Raw genomic sequence first — 18340 nt, forward strand, 5'->3', positions numbered from 1 at the left:
TATCCCGCATTATCCTAAACCAACAATCATGTCCTCCCGCTAGCAATATGCGCACGCGTGGCTCGCTTCCCCGAGCCGGATATCAAGTGTATCTATCCGTTAATCTTCAGCCGTCCCTGGATTCGGTCTTCGTAGCCCACCGTAATCAGTACAGCCGCGAATATAGCTACGACCAAGACGATGGGCGCAGTCTCCACCTAGTGAGACTCGTCGCGGATGAGGGCGACTATCATGCTGTAGAGGTAGAAGAAAAACATGAGCAGATGGAAGCCCAGCTTGATGAAGGATTCCTGTGTGGCTGTTAGCCTATCGCCATATACTCGGTATCCTCTCATCGTACCTTCTTGTGCACATTGAGCTTCCTGAAGATCTCCGTTGCGTCCAACAGATGCTGGTTCTCAAAGATCCTGTGACTGTAAGCATTGTCCTTATCCCTTGGTATAGTCCGGCCCTGCTACGTACTTCTTTCCGTTCCATGCCAACAGAGGTAGGTTCAGGATCAATGCGATCCAGTATCCGTTGATGAGGAACAAGAAGGTCAGGAAAGCGTGAACGGCGGCCTCGGGGATGATGTAGGTGTTCAGGCGGTTGCAGAGATCGATGGGGTTGATGTAGTCACTGGCGCAAAATTAGCATGTGCCGATCAAGGTACGGGCCGTATCGCGTAGATTGCTACGCAATGGCATTGCATGCCTGGGGTTGACTCACCACTCCAGATCGCTGTACATGATAGTAAAGAAGACTTGTAGGAACAGGTTGACGGCATTTATCAGCACCGCCAACAGGTACAACCATGCTTCGCCAGTCATTGTGGGAGTGTCGTGTGCTGCGTAGCACGGCTTTGGCGTATAGAAGGTTTAAAATAGACTAGCGAGGTCGCCAGTAGACACCTGGATACGAATGGACAGGTGGTCGACAGAGGTTCAGCACTCGGATGCGGTCGTGTGTTTGCAGGCTGCCGAGCTAGAACGCGGGAAGCTAGCTCGTGCGCGGGGCCTGGCTAGAGGTCGTGATGACGTGGGTGAGCGGTGGGGTTACACGACGGTGATGCGACGGTAGAAGCTTGAGTAATAACGTCGATTGCGAGGTCGCTCAAATTCTGGCGGGCGTTGGGCAGAGATGTTTGGATGACGTTGAGGCGGAGACACGAGTTGCTTCCCTGGACGGCGGGCAGGCACCACCACTAGCGTCATTCGCCTCGCTTGCAGGTGTGCGTTGAGCGGGCCAACACCGTCCGACCGAAGCTTGACCGAAGGTTAGTGATCTCACAGACGGCCGGATTGTTTCGTCGAAACGAAACGAGGTGTGCAAGACATGACTGACAACATGAACATCACTACAAACCGCCATCACGCGAATGCTGATGAAAGCCAAAACAATGTCAAAAGCCTCGTACTCTTGAGCCATGCTATGCGTAGTCTAAGAAAGTATCGTATAGCTATGTTATTCCCAAGTGTCCAATCATCCTCAAGCAGCTGCCTTCGCTTCGCCATTCGTTTCACCGTTTGTGGCTCCCGGCATCGGTACCGGACCACCTGGCGAATCTGGCAGTCTTGCAGTCAAGACCTCCACGCCATCCTCTGTTACGAGTAGGGTGTGTTCTGTAGCGTGTTAGTCATGAGTGGACACATTGATGCATCTGCGGGGCTTACCAAATTGCGCTGTCAGAGAGCCATCCTGCGTGACACTCGTCCATTCGTCTGGCCATGTCTTGTCCCTATGCGAACCAACACTAATCATAGGCTCGATGGTGAAGCACATTCCGGGCTTTGCCGATCCAACTGCCTTGTTCTTCGCGTAGTGAGGAACGTTGGGTGCGCAATGGAAGAGCTGGTTGACGCCGTGCCCGCAGTATGTCCTGATGACGCTGCAGTTCTTGCTCTTTGCGTGCTTCTCGATGACGTTTCCGTATTCACGGAACAGTGTGCCTGGCTTGACGATCTCGATGGCCTTTTGTAAGCACTCTCGCGCCGTCTCCGTAACGCGTACAGCATCCGGGTTTGCCAAAGCCTTGTCTCCAACGTAAAACGTCTCGTTCAGATCTGCGTGGAAACCGCCGTGGTAGACGGAAATATCGATGTTCAAAATGTCGCCGTCTTTGAGTACTCGCTGGTCAGGAATGCCGTGGCAAATGACCTCGTTCAGCGACGTGCATACGGACTTGGGGAAGTGGCAGTAGTTGAGGGGCGACGGGTAAGACTATTGCTGTTAACAAGACTTTCTGATTCCCTAACTTTGTCGTTCTTACGTCGCGCTCGACAGTAGCCTTATGTACGAGCTCGTCGATGTAGTCAGTGGTGACACCAGGCACTGCGGCTCTTCCTGCAATGTCCAGAATCTCGCGCCCGTACCGACACACCTTGCGCATCGCATCTTGCTCCTCCTTGTTCAGAATCGTGATCTTATTCCTGTTGACAAACACCTGCTCCGAGCGCGGTATGCCATCCTTCGCGTAGTCTGGGTGTCTTATGTGCTTCGGGACTTCGCGTCGCGGCGAGAGCGGGTATACGGGTCTGAGAGCGCCGGTGTACGAGTAGGTAGGGAACGGGTTGTAGTGGCCGGTGGCTGGATCCGGGTGAGAAACTACTTTCGGCGTAAAGATACTTTGGAGAATACTACTTTGTGACTTGTGCTCCTTCTTGTGCTCAGCCTAGAGGGCCGTTAGATTGTTTTGTCTGCAGTGTAAGAGCAGTCTCACTATGTACCCAGTTGCGCTTGAAACAATCCTGCGAGCAGAAGTAGTTCTCTTTTCCGAGCTTCTGGCAGTTCGGACATTGGAGAGAACTCGCATCGTTCTCGCAGTCTTTGCCTGCGCACTTGCGCGGGGCGTCTGTGGCCATCGCGTGCGGTGGTATAGGGCGTGTAGAGGGTGTGGTCAAGGCGGAGGTGGCCTGGTATTCACGTACACTCGACTGTACAGCGCGCAACGAACGTATATGTGCGAGGCAACGGTTTACGCACGGAGGAAGTGGTGGACTGCGACTTTCGTTCTTCCCACGGCATCGTCAAGTCGGAATTCGTGCAGGGGTCCAGGCCGCCGGCCGCCGATCACCGATTACTAAGTAGCCAACTTGAACCAGAGCTCGCGCTTACCCGTTCCAGTCTTGACGTGCATCATCTGCCCTACTTTGCCATCATATCTGACTCTTTGGATCCCTGGTAATGGTTTGATAATTTTCACCCGTGTCTCGCGTCTCCCTCGTTTGCGGACGATGTATTTCCACCTTTCTTTCTTCCTTCCTCCTCTTGCTCTTCAACTCACACCACGCCGCTTCTGAGCACAGACCATTAAACCAATCATCTTTTTACTCCAACTTTTCCACATTGCCTCCTTACCACCATGACCCAGAAAGTAGTTGTGGTCGGAGCCGGGCCAGTAGGCTCTTTGGCCGCGCTTTATGCAGCTGTACGCGGGTTTGAAGTGGATGTCTACGAGCTAAGAGCAGGTGAGATAATGATCTGTAAACCATCTCGGTGCTAGCGAGTGACCTAACGCTAGCCAGATCTCCGAGACCCCAACACCACACCGTTAAACTTCTCCAAATCTATCAATCTTGCTTTGTCGGAGCGAGGTATCCACTCCCTTCGCAAGACCGGACTATCCGATCTTGCAGATGCAGTCTTGGCAGAGACCTTCCCCATGCATGGTCGCATGATCCATATCAGGAAGAATGGAGAGTATGTTCGACAGCCACAGATCTATGATGCGAGAGGGAGAGTAAGTACAGTGTGGTCGCATGCTATTGATCTCATGCTAATTCGTGTAGAGTTTGTTGGCTATGGATCGGACAGGTTTGAACAAGACCTTACTTGATCATCTAGAGGCCATGCCTAACGTCAAGCTCATGTTCAATCACAAGTTGGTCGGCGCAGACTTCCGGAAGAAGACCGCATGGTTTGAGCATCGTACCAAGTCTCCCGAAGAACAGGGCGACGAGTTCGAAATCAACTTCGATCTCATGATCGGTGCCGACGGTGCACACTCGGCGGTGCGATATCACTTGATGAAGTTTGTGCCCATGTCGTTTCAGCAAGAGTACATCGACAAACTCTGGTGCCAGTTCAATGTTCCAGCCACACCGGACGGCGAATTCCGAATACCTCCAAACTACCTACACATCTGGCCCCAGGACGAATCTATGTTCATCGCTCTTCCAAACCTAGACAAGACTTTTACATCAACGCTTTTCTTGACCAGGGAAGGCTTTGAGCAATTGGACGCGTCTGGAAAAGTAGTCGAGTTCTTCAATGAGAAGTTCCCCGGCGTGGTTCCTGAACTCATCACCGAAGACGATCTCCGCAAGCAGTACACATCTAACCAGCACTTGCCCTTGATATCGATCAAGTGTACACCATATCACTACGGAGATTCTGGCGTTATCTTAGGAGATGCGGCCCATGCCATGGTACCATTCTACGGCCAAGGAATGAATGCTGGACTGGAAGACGTCCGCGTTCTTTTCGATTTCATCGACAGGTATCCCAACGATCGATCAAAGGCACTAGACGAATACACCAAGGAGCGCACTCCTGACGCACACACCATCAACGATCTTGCCGACGGGAACTATCGCGAGATGGCAAGCGACGTCAAGAAGCCGCTATATCTACTGCGAAAGTGGGTGGAGGAGCAACTCTACATCTACGTTCCGAGCATTGGCTGGGCCACACAGTATTCACGAGTCACATTCAGCAACATGCGATACTCCGAGGTTCAGCAAGCGGCACAGAGGCAGGCCAAGATCCTCAACGGCGTGGCCGGTCTGGTGCTGGCTTCTGTTGCTGGTACCGCTTTCTGGTTCGCGCGATCTGGTGGCGCACAACACGCGAAAATGGGCATCATGAGGTCGATCTGCGTCGTTGCGCAGAAGATGCAAAAGCTCACAGAAGGCTGAGCGTTGCTGGGAATATCTTGAACCGAGACTGGCGCCCGAGCTGTAATATCACATGTTCCTACGATACTGTACGCTTTCATCTAAAACAACATTCATCAACATCGCGCAGAAAGCGAACTCAAGCAAGCGATATAGCTCACCATCCCTCGCACAACTCTCCCATCCTTCCAGAATCTTACTCTACTTTCCAGACTTCGATGTCGGCGGAAGTGTTGATGGCACATCGGCCACTGCTTTAGTCGTGTCTTTTGAATCCTACAAAGCGGGTACCAATCTCGACAACCCCTCGCCATTTACGAGGATGCCATAGTATGACAGGCTTGGCCGCGCACACGCGACTAGCCACGTGAACTTCGCGTGGATGTCTTGCCCCACAAGCGAGATGTGGGGAAGCGATTCGGAGTGAGATGCATGCAGTGGCGCTCGCTTGCACTAGCATCCGTCTTCGACATGTTACATCTGGGGTATATGATGTCGATGCGATTCAGAATCAGTATAACTCCACTCATGCATTTCTGCAAGCATTGCTTCTATTTTCTAGCTTTCGCAACGTAGACTATCAGCGCTTTTTTCGTTTTGCATAATCCGCTGCTGCTAATCCGGGGTTGTAAACTTCTACACGATCGCATTGATGATGCCTGGGACGTGGCAACACATCTCCACTTGGTCGATACACAAACCCATCTATCCTCTTTATACACACTATGCGGGTAAATACACGAACCTCTCACAGCCAACAAAACGCCATCCTTCCTCCCTTTGCGACCTTCCACAAACAGCGTATCTTCCGTATTCGCATGGTCACAGCCACCAAAGAGAGTTCGAGGCTGGCTTGGAGTAGTAATCGGAAGCATTCCTGTGGATGTTGGCCCACATTCCAGAAGCCTTTGAACCTCACATCCGGGTTGTGATGAAGTCAGTCACGCGTGGCAGTAAGGTGTTAACCTGGATAAGGCGGGTTCTATTCTAGTCTATCTTGCACGCGTGCTTGTATATCGCCGCTTTGTACTTTACACTGTGGGCCTCGAGTGGATGGATCTCAGGCGCGGCATCTTGGCGAGTGTGTATTGGTTTTATTAAGGTATCTTGTTTCTCCAGGACTTCCTTGTCACACGTAGAATATTTTTCGTTCCCTTTTTACCTTCCAATTCTGCGTGCTTTGCGATAGCGCTGCTGGACAACTACGCGTAGCCTGAAAGATTGATAATTGACCAAGATGCGCTTTGCCTTTGGTCTTGCGGCTCTAGCTAGCCTCGGTGAGTATCGCAATTCAACACGAACAGCGCTTTCAACTGACACCATGTAGCTCAAGGCTGGCCTACATCAGAGTCGCAACATCTAGCCCCCCGTGCCGTGAGCTACGTAGACTCAGAAACTGGCTTCACTTTCTCTGAGACCAAAGCGGCCGCGACACTCTCGTCGAACATCATCTACCGCATAGCGCAACCCGCCAATGTGCCAGCGGGCCAACCATACGACATTGTTCTTCAAGTCGTCGCGCCCAACGTTCTCGGCTGGGTTGGTCTCGCATGGGGCGGAAGCATGATCCGCAACCCCCTTACAGTATCATATCCCAATGGCCAAAAACCAACCGTGTCATCGCGATGGGCCACGTAAGTCGTACCACCCCAATGGCAACCGCGAAGATACTAACACCCACCATAGTGGCCACTCCACACCCCAACAATACACCTCAGCAACCTACACGCCCCTCACAACCGGCAACAAGTCCAACAACACGCATTGGCAATTCACCGTAAAATGCACCGGCTGCACGACTTACACCGGTTCCTCCGGTGCCGTGCGCATCGACCCCAACAGCAGTAGCAAGCGCTTTGGTTTCGCGTGCTCGCAGAGCAAAGTGTCGAACCCGTCTTCGACTAGCGCATCGATTCCTGTGCATGATGTGTATAACTACATTACGCATGACTTTACTGCGGGTGCGAATCAGAACTTTGAGGCATTGTTGGCTCGGAATGGGGTTGCGAGTACGGGTGGGATGGGGAATGCTACGGAGATGATGTAGAGGCGGATTTAGGGCGAAGGTGGTGGGCTTGAGAGAGGGCTTGTAGATAGTGTTGGGATTTTCGTGGAGTACATACTATAGAATGGTAAAATTTCGTCTCTCCTCGAGAATTATGGGTGCTGCTGTGTGTATATGCCTAAAAGCACGCGAAGCGATCAACGAGGCAGTGACATGGCGTACGACCCCAAGTCCGCACACGAAAAGCCAAGGTTGTGATTCCGGTATCTTCAGTGCTCGAAGATAAGCTGACTGTGTCACACCGATGATGATATCTCCTGTCATTCATGACAAAGCGGGAGATAGTCGGTGGAGAAACACGTATGGTCTTTAGTAATCAGTAGCATCATGGACGGCATTTCGAAAAGCATGATATTCGCCACGTAACGCGCACGTGAATTCTCTTCTGCGATCTAAAAGATTACACAACGTAATGCCAAACGAGTGCTAAGCTAAAAGCACCACACCTAACAACTTTGACTAACGAAGGTCTTGACAGCCAATGCGCGACAGTAGCTATGATAGCCATACGGCGGCAGCCAGCGTCTATGCCTTGATGGCCATGTCACCGAGCGGCATCTCCTTGAGCCCTATTTGTACATGTTAGCTACATATTGCATGGTTGTGTAGCGAACAAGTAAGACTTACAGCCGTCAACATCCTCGGGAGCTTGCTGCTTCTTCTTGCAAGCATTGTATTGCGCGGGCTGCTGAACGGTAAGACCGGCCTTGGGGCAGGCGGTGTTGAGGTTGCAGTTGTTGTCCATAGCCTTTTGGAGGGAGTCGCCTTCCCAACCGAAGACGTAGTCGCCATGCGCGGCAGAGCCACTGAAGAGAGAAGTCAGTGATGTGTTCGTCTACCAACAAGGAGTCTATATGGAGATGACTGGAAGACTTACCCGATGTTCATGCTGTATACGAATGGGTCGCTGCCATCGGTGGGCCACAAGCTCTTGTCGGCGAACTTGTTGACATCCCACATGAGCTCGTACATGATCTGAGGGAGCTTGACGGGATGGGTAGAAGGACAAGCGCCGCCACCATTAGCACCAGCGCCCTGGCCATAAGCGACATGCGCCTGATGGTCTGGCGAGTCGAGGTTCTTGCCATCCCAGCAGGTGGGGAAGATGATGGTCTGACGGATGAGCTTGCACTTGGGGTCTTTGGGAATGGCGACAGTGTCGGAGCCTGAGCAAGGCGCACCGCCAACGAAGGTACTCTCAGAGGGAGAGGTCCAGCAGCGATGGCAGATGTTGGAGAGCTTGACCTTGCTGGGGTCGGTATTGGTGGCCGAGCCGGCAAGCATGCGGAAGCCCTTCTTGAAGGCAGTGGTCTTTCCGCTGGGGATGTAGTAGACGTCGAGACCGCCGTCATTGATGAGCTTTCCTTGTGGTCCACCGTTTCCGATCTTGACTTGGGGTTAGTGACTTTCTCGATTGTGATGCGTCTGCTAAGACGTTACATACCTGAGGCACGCGAATGTACCTAGAAGGAGGTCAGCGCATGTTTCACACCCAATGTATACGTAGTGTTATAGGTACTCACGTTCCGTTCTTTGCTTTGAAGAACATGACGGCGGTCCAATAATTCGACTTGTCCTGGACAAAGCTGCAGGAAGTGCACTTAGACATCTGCGCGATATCGTTTGAAGGGTCCATCGTGACGTTGAAAGCGTCACCTCCGACGATCTGATGAAGATGCGGTGTGTACTTGACGCCCGGGTTGACGAGGGGGTCTGTTCGCTCGACGACAAGCTGTGAGCAGGCAAATCGCAGCATGTTCTGCGCAGTGGCATGGCCTGCAAGGGCCGTGGCTGCAGCGAGGATGGTAGCCCACTGCATCGTGACTAGTGGTCGTGATGTAGTCTTTGACTCTCGAGAATGTACTTGATGCTGGAGGAAATGAGTGATGATGAATGTAGAGGCACAAAGATCGAGGCTTCAACCATGTCTCCTAATAACCTCTCTTATAACGAGACCGCCGAAGTATTCGCCTGATTAGTGATGTCCACGAGGACAACTGCCGGACCACGGGGAAATCCTGATCGATCGTTGCTGCAAAATATGGGGTTAATCTAAGGTGGTATAATGATTGGGCTAGAAAGCTTTGCAGCTCAAATTGTCTACCCACTTCGTATGACGACCCAAAGAATGGTGAACTCTGGAATGTGCACTGAACAGGTCATTACAGCTTATTACGCCCGCTGTCGAATCAGGCTGCGGATCTGACCATGGAAAAGCCCGGAGGTGCGGATGCAACCTCTTGGTTTGCCGCCCAAGATATTGTGCCCGTGACATTGGAGGTAAAGCGCCCATATGCTGCATGCTCCAAGACACTTGGCTTCTACCCGTATGATGTGTATGCTAGCAGTGTAGTGAGCGTGGAACCCTTCTAGCTAACTAGATGTAGCGAAATCAGGAAGACATGATGCCATCTCCAGGTAAAGTTTGGAGAATATTGCAGGAATTCTAGGGTCGTGTAGAGCGCGCCTAACTGTGGATATCATCGCTCTCAGTTTATACTCGCCATCGGCGTGAAACCGTGCTTCTCGCACTCAACGACAGAGTCTCAAGCGTTCCATTTCGAGAAGGCTCAGGCGTGGGATGATCATCAGCATCATCGCTCAAAAGCCAAAGTCAGTCAGCCGCTGCTGGCCCAGACCGCCTACGAGGCAGGCGCGCTTTGCACGCTCCGCAGCTTTAAGTCCTTATAAAGGATAGTCGCTGAGTTCGCGGTGAGGCTGACCGAAACAGGGAAGGATTTGGAACCCCACGTCGATGAAGCTGGGTCGTGTGGGAGGCACTTTTGGGCCTCCATGGCACTGCCAGCAGCTTCGGTGGGACATCGATGCCAGTATGGTGAAGAGGCGTGGCGATGGGCTCGAGAGGCTGAGCCTTACCCAGCATGATCTGGCACTCGAATTGAACATACTATATGCCATGAACTCAGAAGAATGCGGCAGGCCACTGGTTCCGCTGCTAGCACCTCTGTACTGTACTAGATCGTGTAGACGGATCATGCATCAATGGGTGACGCAAGAGGTGTTTGGACTGACTTGTGTCCCGATGCAGGATGTTTCAGACAACTTGCATTCATAGATGGCATCGGCGGTCTCGAGTGGCGCGTCATCGCTGGCTTGCGGATGGTTGAGGTCGTCGAAGCAAGGTTTGGCGAAGTCTGCGGGGCGCTTTCGCTTGGCGCCTTGCTACGGAGCAGGCACCAACGCTTTCAGCGTCGCGTGGAAAATCATCCGCAGACACCACACTATTCCTCTTCCATCGCTATACTCATCTATCCTTTGTTACACACACATCAGAATATGGAACGGCCACCTTTAGCCGCTCTGCATGTGGCCAAGCCTGGATCTGCAGTCTTCCTTTATGAGGAACTTCATATTGCAAGGTGATACGATTGGTGCCAGCTGACTTCGACCCCTTGCTCTCAATAACCGGCATTTCACCGTTGAGCCACGAGATCCCTCGTTGCGCAAGGCGCATTAAAGTCCGTGTGGGGTATCGCATGGAAAATTGCCGATGGCCAGGGTCGTGCATCTACAGATATTGCGGCTGAAGTGGGAAGTGGCACACTGCATTGTGGGACAGTCGAATGTGTGGAAAAGAGGCGTGGCTCTGGATCATATTGCTGATGAATAGAAAGAAAAGGTTGGGCTCTGTCTGCTTGCAGACTGGATGCGTGTGTGCCAATTCACACGGCACTCCCCATCTAATCGACACTGATATGACAAGCCTTCTCAACTACGCTACTGTTGCAAGCGGGCCAACGGCTTCTGAACTGAATGGCCCCTTTGAACTAAGAAAATAAGCCAAGGAAGTAGTCTCCTCGGATGGAAGGAAAGAGCATCACCAAGCAATCTTGGCAAGCAAGCCGTTGGGCCAAGTGCGCACACAGTACTTCCTTGACTCATCGAGGACGAGCAAGCCCATACCGAAAGCAGCCGGAAGGAACCAGTGCTCAACCGAGACGGTCCTTGTGTCGATCGTGTCCTGGAGGGCTGGAATGTAACAGAAGATGAAGACCACAACGATGGCGAAGATCATGGCAGGGAAGAGCGACCAGTTTTGAGTAGCCTTGTTGAAGATAGGCGGTTGCTGGAAGATGCTGAGTCTACGGGTGCGAGTAGCAAGTAGGTTGAACAGTTGCCTGTCGTCAATGTCAGCTAGTTACTCAGTACACTTCCACATCTATACTTACATGATCACTAGTGTGACGAAGTAGATACTCGAAGCTTCGTTGGCGACTTCGGTAACGAATCCCGGGTCGTATTGAGGATCGTAAACACCAAACTTCAGCCACATCGCCGTGAACGGAACTCCTCTGCGCTGCATCCACCAGAAGCTCATGGTGAAGGCGAGGAAGCACTGCAGTAAACCGACAACGAAGTAGGCATGGAAGATAAGCCGAGCGTTGACTAGCCTGTCCTTCTTAGGGTTACGAGGAGGGCGAAGCATCACATCGGCCTCTGGCTTCTCATAAGCAAGCGTGATGGCGGCGGCACAGTCGGTAAGACAGCAGATGATGATCTAGACAAGGTTAGCTGACGGACGCAGTGTATTCTGATCAGATGTACTTACCATAAGGAAGGACGACAGGATCTGCGGAATACCGAATGCGACGTTGGTAACGACAGGCCACAGCTCACTGAAGCTACCGGCGGGAAGCAAGTACACGATCGTCTTCTTCAAGTTATCGTAGACCAGGCGACCGTACTGAACAGCCTCAATGATGGCGGCGAACGAATCGAGAAGAACCATATCGGCAGCTTCAATGGCAATATCGGAACCACTGCCCATAGCGATACCAATGTCGGCAGCCTTGAGCGATGGCGCATCGTTGACACCGTCACCTGTCATACCGACAATGTTGTCGTGGGCCTGGAACTCCTTAACGATACGAAGCTTCTGCTCAGGCGTCGTCCTAGCGAACACAATCTCCTGGTATTGGCAGAGTTGATCCCATTGCGCCGCGTTCAATGTGATGAGTTCGGGCCCACTTAGCACGATTGACTGCTTCGTAGTCCCGATCTTGCCTTCGCGGCCGAGAGCGCTGATGTCGTCGACCAAAGCGGAGTTCGAGATGATGCCACACTCTTCAGCGATGGCCTGAGCCGTGAGCTTGAAGTCGCCAGTGACCATGAAGATACGGATCGAAGCTCCTCGAAGAATACGAACGACGTCTGGAATCTCATCACGGGGTGGGTCCATAATGCCTACGATGCCAATAAACGTAAGACCTTCCCGGGCTGCGACCAATACTTCCTTCTCATGGTTGGCGGAGAAGGGTACGATAGTCGGCTTGCGAGCGAGCAGTATGACGCGCTTTCCCTGGCGAGACCAGCTGTCTTTGACGGTGTCGATACGAAGGCGTTGTGCGTCTGTAAGCAGTATCTCTTCGCCCTTCTCGTTCAGGATGAGGTCGCATCGAGGCAGGAGGATATCGGGAGCTCCCTTGATCATGAGAGTAGCGTTGTTGCTCGTCGGAGTCTGGTTCGCGGGTGTCATCAAGCGGACCATGAACTTATTTTTGCTGTTGAAAGCAATTTCGAAAACCTTCTTCCAGTCGCGACGCAACTCAGCGACTGACCCAAGAGACTCGGACAGTCGAAGTATAGCCTGATCAGTTGCATCGCCGTTGATCTTGCGCTCCGCAATGGGAAGATGCATAGTAGCGGCATCGAATTCACCGGAATTACAGAGACCACCGAGCATGCGGACTTGATCCATGATGTTTGTCTTGGCCTTGGAAAGCACAGAGAGATTCTGTTCCGAACGAAAGACTGCCATCATATCACGCGCCGCATCCGTAGTGTACTCTTCACCCGCTGCATAAATGTCCGTGACGACCATTTTGTTCTTCGTCAACGTTCCGGTCTTGTCGGAACAGATCACCGAAACGGAACCAAGTGTCTCAACGGTCTTGAGGGACTTGCAAAGTATCTTGTTCTTGCGCATGATGTTCGCGACGATGGTCAAGCTCGTGGTAAGTGCGATCGGTAAGCCTTCGGGGATGACTAGAGAAAGAAGGAAAAGTTAGCATCTGTACATGGAAAAAGACATTGTTGGGTAGTCCATACATGCAACAGCGCACGAGACGCAACTGACGATAAGAAGGGGTACGTCAATCCAAGTAGGATGAGATTTCCTCAGCCATGCAGCCCTGAGATGCGTAAGTACAAATCCTTCAACTCATAGATAGCCAAGCATAGACATGTTGCTCTAGACCAGCCACAAACATACCAAAGAACCACGATGAGAATAACGACGCATGTGATGAAGAGTGAGATGATGAGCACAAAGCGTAGAATCTCCTTCTGAAGAGGAGTCATGCCAGTCTTGGGATCCGAGGTAAGCTTTGCGATACGACCGAAGATAGTGTTGTCGCCAGTTGCAACGCACACGCCGAGACATGCGCCTGAGATGCAATGGGTGCCTTGTAATCCGATGTTGTTGGTCTCGAGATAATTGTCTTCGGTTGCTTCGATGGTAGCTGCGACGGGCTCAGACTCGCCTGGCATATGTTAGTCCTCGTGCTCAAGTGATGTGTGTAGGTTTTACGTACCAGTAAGGATTGCGCGATCGAACATGGAATCGCTGGATATATCGACGAATCGAACATCGGCGGGTAGCTTGTTGCCCTGCTTGATAACGATAATGTCGCCAGGCACTAGATCCAAGGCCGAGATGCTAACGTGCGATCCGTTGCGTACGACAATGCATTGATCAGGCAGCATCGTTCCAATGGATGCCATCACTCTGCTGGTTGACCAGTCCTGCCATGCATTGAAGGCAGCCTGGATGAGCCAAACAGCGATCAGTACACAGGCAAGCGCCAGGTTTGCGACCGCTGGCGGTTTACCGAGAGGCTTCCATGCGACGAATACCAGTATACCAGCAACCACAAGAATGCTACCAAAACCACCAAAGAAGTAGCCTATTATCTTCTTGAGGAGCCCTGATGGGGGAGGTGTCATCTTGTTCTGGCCGTGTTCGCTAATGCGACGCTGGGCCTGATCGTCAGAAAGGCCCTGGTCGATGTCGACGGAGAGGCGGCGACACAGCTCATGAACGGCAAGTGTATGCCATTCGAGGTCTGCCAGATCTGTAGAGCTGAAGTCAGTAGACGTGGCTGTGATTTACAGCCAACAGACTCACCAACAGCGGCTTTCTCCTTCGCTCTCTTCACCTCATCCTGCTTCTTGTGTTGATCCTCGTCGATCTCGATGGACAGAGTACGATCTGAATGTTCGTATCAGGAGTCAGTGGATGTCTCACAAGCAAGTCATAGAGACAGCTACTCACAGGTGATGGGGAGTGCAGTCTCTGGCTGTACAGTGCGCGCTCCTCCAGCACTGCGGATGGAAAGGCTGCCCACACTTGATCGCCGTGACAGATTGCGCTCATGGCGACGTTCGTGGGTCGCGTATCCATCCTCTTCGTCGGGAAGGCGTAGCTCTCCGAAACGGACGCGAGGAGCGACCTTTTCTTCCTGATCCATGTGTGAACCTGTGGAAAACACAGATCGATACCGCGGGAAGTAGGACCGGGGAGTGTGCAAAAAAGATGCGAATGAGCTGAGAAGAACGGAGAGAGGTAGCACAAGATTTAGTGATGCATGAAGCGCGACTTATACCCCGAGAAAGGCGAAAGCTATCTGCCGTCTTTACGAGCAGCGTGCCTTCGAAAGCTCTAGCAGCGCGTCAAACACGTGCTTGGGCGGCCTTGGTAGGATTTCCATACCGTAAAAGCTCCATCGTAATCACAACTACGTAGAATGACACCAAGAGTGTGGTACAAGGCCCTCCTCGTCGCTGTCATAGTCAACTTGAAGCGATTCGACGCACAAATACCTCATACAATCCAAGATGGGGCCAGGGTCCTGCAACAGGTAAACCGTAAGCGTCGGAGGCATCCCGTCGGACCTTTTCCCATGCGCCCAAGAATTGCCATTGGCGACTGCGTTTGTCTGAGCTGTTGACGGTTAGCCATGAGCGATTTTCGAAGAACTACACAGCCACGCTACGACACGCGAAATCAAGCTTCTGCGAGCTCAGCCTATAGTGATGCGCGATTTTCGACCTCACATCCTACCATGGATCTGGTCATCGCGTTCAAAAGACATGAACATGGCTTGACTGGCGTTGCAACGATGTGTCGGTGGTCAGCAGCTGCCTGTTGAAGCATCCCGGGTTCATGGGCGATCTCAGACCCTGCCGGCACTTTCATGGTCTACGACGGGGTCGCACCGCGTCGCATCAGATGTTACTTGCATGAGCATCTGGTGTGTGCTCTGGCAGATGCTGGTAACAGCGTTGGGGAAGAGTGGCTATATGCATGCCATCCACACGCGTGCCATTGCGATATTCGGGCCTGTATGGTGGGGTGTGCGTGCAGAACATCAACTGGACCTGCGGCAGGCGGCGCGTGAAGGTGATTGTTAACAACGAGATGCCCCTCGACACATGTGCAGCATATGAGCTCCGTTGGGGTGGCAAGGTGGTGATGATGGCCGCTCAGCGAAAGGGGCAGCTTCCAAAGTTGTGTCTGTGCGCGATGAAGCTTCCCAAGCCAAGAGATGCCCAGCACACGAAGCTTACCGCGTCGTGTTCCATTCCTTTCGCCATGAACACCCACGATAGCGATGGACTGCCACAGCAGCCTCCAACTACTTCAGCAGCACACGCATCCGACACTGGAGAAGCAGACTATGCCATTGCCGCATGGCGCCGATATGCTCACCTATACGCCCCCGTGATTGCTAGCCCTTTCGCTGTTCTCTTGTCACCAGTCATCGCTCAGGCCACTGGCTTTACGACCGGCGGGAACAGTCTGCCACTTGTAGTGTCTTTCGCCATACCGACGTACCTCGTAGCATCCTCCTTCTATCCGTCGAACCGACCCGAACCTACTCTGAAGCAATCCATCCGATTCACACGCAAGAACGACCTCTACCGCGCAGGCGTCATCGCAACCTACGGTCGGCTATTCGGTACACCACCAAACGTCATACAATACTTAGTAGACATACTTGGCAGCTATGGCGCCGACCAATTGATTGGGGAACGTCCAGTGGGTACAAGACAAAGGCGTTCGGAATTTCTGGTCGCCCTGACGTGGATACTTGGTAGTTGGCTCGTCCGCTTCTTCGTATCCTTCGATACACCCATGTTGCAACAAGTCGTTCTTCTTGCCGATCGTATTCTCAATCTTACGGCATATGTTGCGTTGGTTGACGATGTGGTCGGTGTGTTGACGCGACCGAATCTTCGCACCAAGAAAGGAAAAGCCACCCTCATCGCGACCCAGGCGTTCACGATCTCGGCGTGCGTGTTTCTGTTCATGAGATGGGCAAAGGGGTTAGCTGAAGGGGAAGTCAGCCCCTACCCCGTATCAGCAACAGAGCTGTAACAATGGCTGCATCTCTAAGCTTTGTTAGCTTGGGACCTTTGACATAGATGTTACACCCAAAACGCATTGCACGGTGCGCGAGGAGCGCGATCCTGATGAGCACAAACATCACATCTTCTGACCCAATCTAGTGCGAAGTTAGGTAAGAGAAGTCTACTTCGGTACTATTTAAAACGAACACCAATATATCATGTATTTTGCTCATACGCTGCATCTCGTCTTCTGCTCGACGTACCACCACTAAGCTACTCATCGCTTAGCCCAATGTATATGAACGTCCTCAGGCTTATTGATCTGCAGCGTCAACACCGGCTGACTGTCTTGTAACAAATGGAGCAAGCGCTGTCTCGCCAATTCTGTACTTTCCCCTTCACGGACAACTGGTAGCGCACTACATCTACGAAACAGCGTCGCAATAACCGCTACAAATTCTACCTGCGACATCTTCTGCCCAGGGCATACACGCGGACCGACAGACCACGGCATAAAGGTTCCTTGCGCAGGTGTGATGAGCGTGGGCTCTGGTGTGTCGGGTTGTAGCCAGCGTGCGGGGTTGAAGGACAGGGCATCAGAACCCCATGTTGAGCGTGAAGTATGCAATGCCGTTGTGTTGACGTAGATGGTGGATGGAGCCGCGATCTGAAACGACGTGTCTGCGAAGGCAAGGTTCTGACTCGTGGTTATGGATCGCATGAGGAGAGTTACGGGCGGGTAGAGGCGCAGGGTCTCGAGCTATATTGTGAAAGCGTCAGCACCGAGCTAACGGAGTAGAGGCTAGGGAGCTAGCCGTCCTTGAAGGATGCCGTTCAAGGATGGCAGTATGTCGATATTGGGGAGCTTACCATAACAGCTAAACAGCGAACAAGTTTCGGGAATGCACTTGCATAGTCTATTGGCGACATGTCAGGTTCTCCAAGCACAGTATCGATCTCGGTCTGAATCCAGGCTTGCCACTCCGGATACACTGCGAGCAGCGCGACGGCGTAGGACATTGTGTTTGCGGTTGTGTCAAAGCCAGCAGCGGTGAAGATGAAGAGGTTTCCTGCGATTTCTTCCTCGGTGAGAAACTTCTTGGTAACCTTGTCCACCGACTCTGGCGTTGACGCGTCTGTCCGTATCTTCTCCTGGTCTGAGAGGCGGACAAGTTCTTCCATGATGGTGCCTCGACTGTTATTTGGACTCTCGGTCGTCTGCGTAGCATGCGGCGATGTAGAAACACTGTTCTGGCGCTCCTGATTGAGCATGTGTTGTGTTAACCCTGGCAATCGCTTCAGTGCTGTACCTAATCGCTGTGATACCTGCGGCATGAAGGGCAAGCCCAGAAAGCTGGCAGGAAGAAATGCAGCGTAGATGAGCTTGTCGGTGACTAAAGAAATAGCATCAACGTATGAGATGTCTGCGGATGGTTTGGTCGCCGGCTGGGATAAAGCGAATGGCTTGTCATGCCCATACGCAATACGACCGAGGACGTTCATCGCGATCGTGCGAAGACCAAGAACTATCTGGGCGGGCCCTTTGGCAGCATCAGGTGGGGAGACTGAGGGTAAGAGGTCTGCCATGGAAGATGCTTGTTCTACGCTCACTCTCCACACTTCTGGGCTAATGCGTTCGTTCAGAGCCGGGGCGACAATACGGCGCTGGCGGGACCAGGACTCATCTTTAGCCTTATACCGATGCGTTAGTCACGATAAACAGCGTAAGCAATCCACTTACAGTTACAATGTTTGGACCCAAAAACCCCATGGTCTCGGTGGTAATGTCTGGATGAACAAAGTCTCTCCTTCTAGACATGATGGTATGGGCCATGGACGGGTTCGCACAAACAAGCCGGTTGAGTCCTGTAGTAACAACGACAAAAACGGGTCCCAGCTTCTCGTGGATCGCTGCTTTCTCCCGGAATTCCCAGCCCCAGATACTAAGTTCCACGGTAGCGAAGATAGATTTGGGAAGAATAGAGCGAAGAATGGGGCGCATAGGGACACAGAATATGGACCAGAACGC

The 18340-nt window shown here is 52.3% G+C and overlaps 7 protein-coding genes across 7 annotated transcripts; 2 read left to right on the forward strand and 5 right to left on the reverse strand.

Annotated features, from left to right (window-relative positions):
• Positions 1 to 197: 197 nt before the first annotated feature.
• ERV14 (COPII-coated vesicle protein) lies at positions 198 to 809 on the reverse strand (the record flags this gene model as incomplete). The annotated part of the gene is made up of 4 exons (XM_051465856.1): positions 198 to 290; positions 341 to 407; positions 463 to 618; positions 709 to 809. The coding sequence occupies 4 exons, from the start codon at positions 807 to 809 to the stop codon at positions 198 to 200; spliced, it is 417 nt and encodes a 138-aa protein (XP_051330413.1).
• Positions 810 to 1467: 658 nt separating this feature from the next.
• On the reverse strand, positions 1468 to 2840 carry J4E85_001572 (uncharacterized protein; the record flags this gene model as incomplete). Its single annotated transcript, XM_051465857.1, has 4 exons — positions 1468 to 1601; positions 1653 to 2199; positions 2249 to 2650; positions 2706 to 2840. The coding sequence occupies 4 exons, from the start codon at positions 2838 to 2840 to the stop codon at positions 1468 to 1470; spliced, it is 1218 nt and encodes a 405-aa protein (XP_051330414.1).
• A 500-nt stretch (positions 2841 to 3340) lies between these two features.
• BNA4 (kynurenine 3-monooxygenase, mitochondrial precursor) lies at positions 3341 to 4895 on the forward strand (the record flags this gene model as incomplete). The annotated part of the gene is made up of 3 exons (XM_051465858.1): positions 3341 to 3446; positions 3504 to 3718; positions 3768 to 4895. 3 exons carry the CDS (start codon positions 3341 to 3343, stop codon positions 4893 to 4895), a joined length of 1449 nt encoding a protein of 482 aa, XP_051330415.1.
• A 1216-nt stretch (positions 4896 to 6111) lies between these two features.
• On the forward strand, positions 6112 to 6921 carry J4E85_001574 (uncharacterized protein; the record flags this gene model as incomplete). Its single annotated transcript, XM_051465859.1, has 3 exons — positions 6112 to 6151; positions 6202 to 6508; positions 6561 to 6921. The coding sequence occupies 3 exons, from the start codon at positions 6112 to 6114 to the stop codon at positions 6919 to 6921; spliced, it is 708 nt and encodes a 235-aa protein (XP_051330416.1).
• A 543-nt stretch (positions 6922 to 7464) lies between these two features.
• On the reverse strand, positions 7465 to 8758 carry J4E85_001575 (uncharacterized protein; the record flags this gene model as incomplete). Its single annotated transcript, XM_051465860.1, has 5 exons — positions 7465 to 7508; positions 7567 to 7745; positions 7817 to 8325; positions 8384 to 8402; positions 8463 to 8758. The coding sequence occupies 5 exons, from the start codon at positions 8756 to 8758 to the stop codon at positions 7465 to 7467; spliced, it is 1047 nt and encodes a 348-aa protein (XP_051330417.1).
• A 2019-nt stretch (positions 8759 to 10777) lies between these two features.
• Positions 10778 to 14429, reverse strand: J4E85_001576 (uncharacterized protein; the record flags this gene model as incomplete). Its single annotated transcript, XM_051465861.1, has 8 exons — positions 10778 to 11078; positions 11130 to 11458; positions 11510 to 12945; positions 13009 to 13091; positions 13172 to 13442; positions 13494 to 14033; positions 14087 to 14170; positions 14234 to 14429. 8 exons carry the CDS (start codon positions 14427 to 14429, stop codon positions 10778 to 10780), a joined length of 3240 nt encoding a protein of 1079 aa, XP_051330418.1.
• Positions 14430 to 15946: 1517 nt separating this feature from the next.
• Positions 15947 to 18130, reverse strand: J4E85_001577 (uncharacterized protein; the record flags this gene model as incomplete). Its single annotated transcript, XM_051465862.1, has 4 exons — positions 15947 to 16264; positions 16802 to 17071; positions 17182 to 17991; positions 18053 to 18130. 4 exons carry the CDS (start codon positions 18128 to 18130, stop codon positions 15947 to 15949), a joined length of 1476 nt encoding a protein of 491 aa, XP_051330419.1.
• Positions 18131 to 18340: the final 210 nt, after the last annotated feature.

The sequence above is a fragment of the Alternaria conjuncta genome (assembly GCF_024043145.1).
Source record: "Alternaria conjuncta strain BMP 0040 chromosome Unknown scaffold_2, whole genome shotgun sequence".
Taxonomy (NCBI): Eukaryota; Fungi; Ascomycota; class Dothideomycetes; order Pleosporales; family Pleosporaceae; genus Alternaria; species Alternaria conjuncta.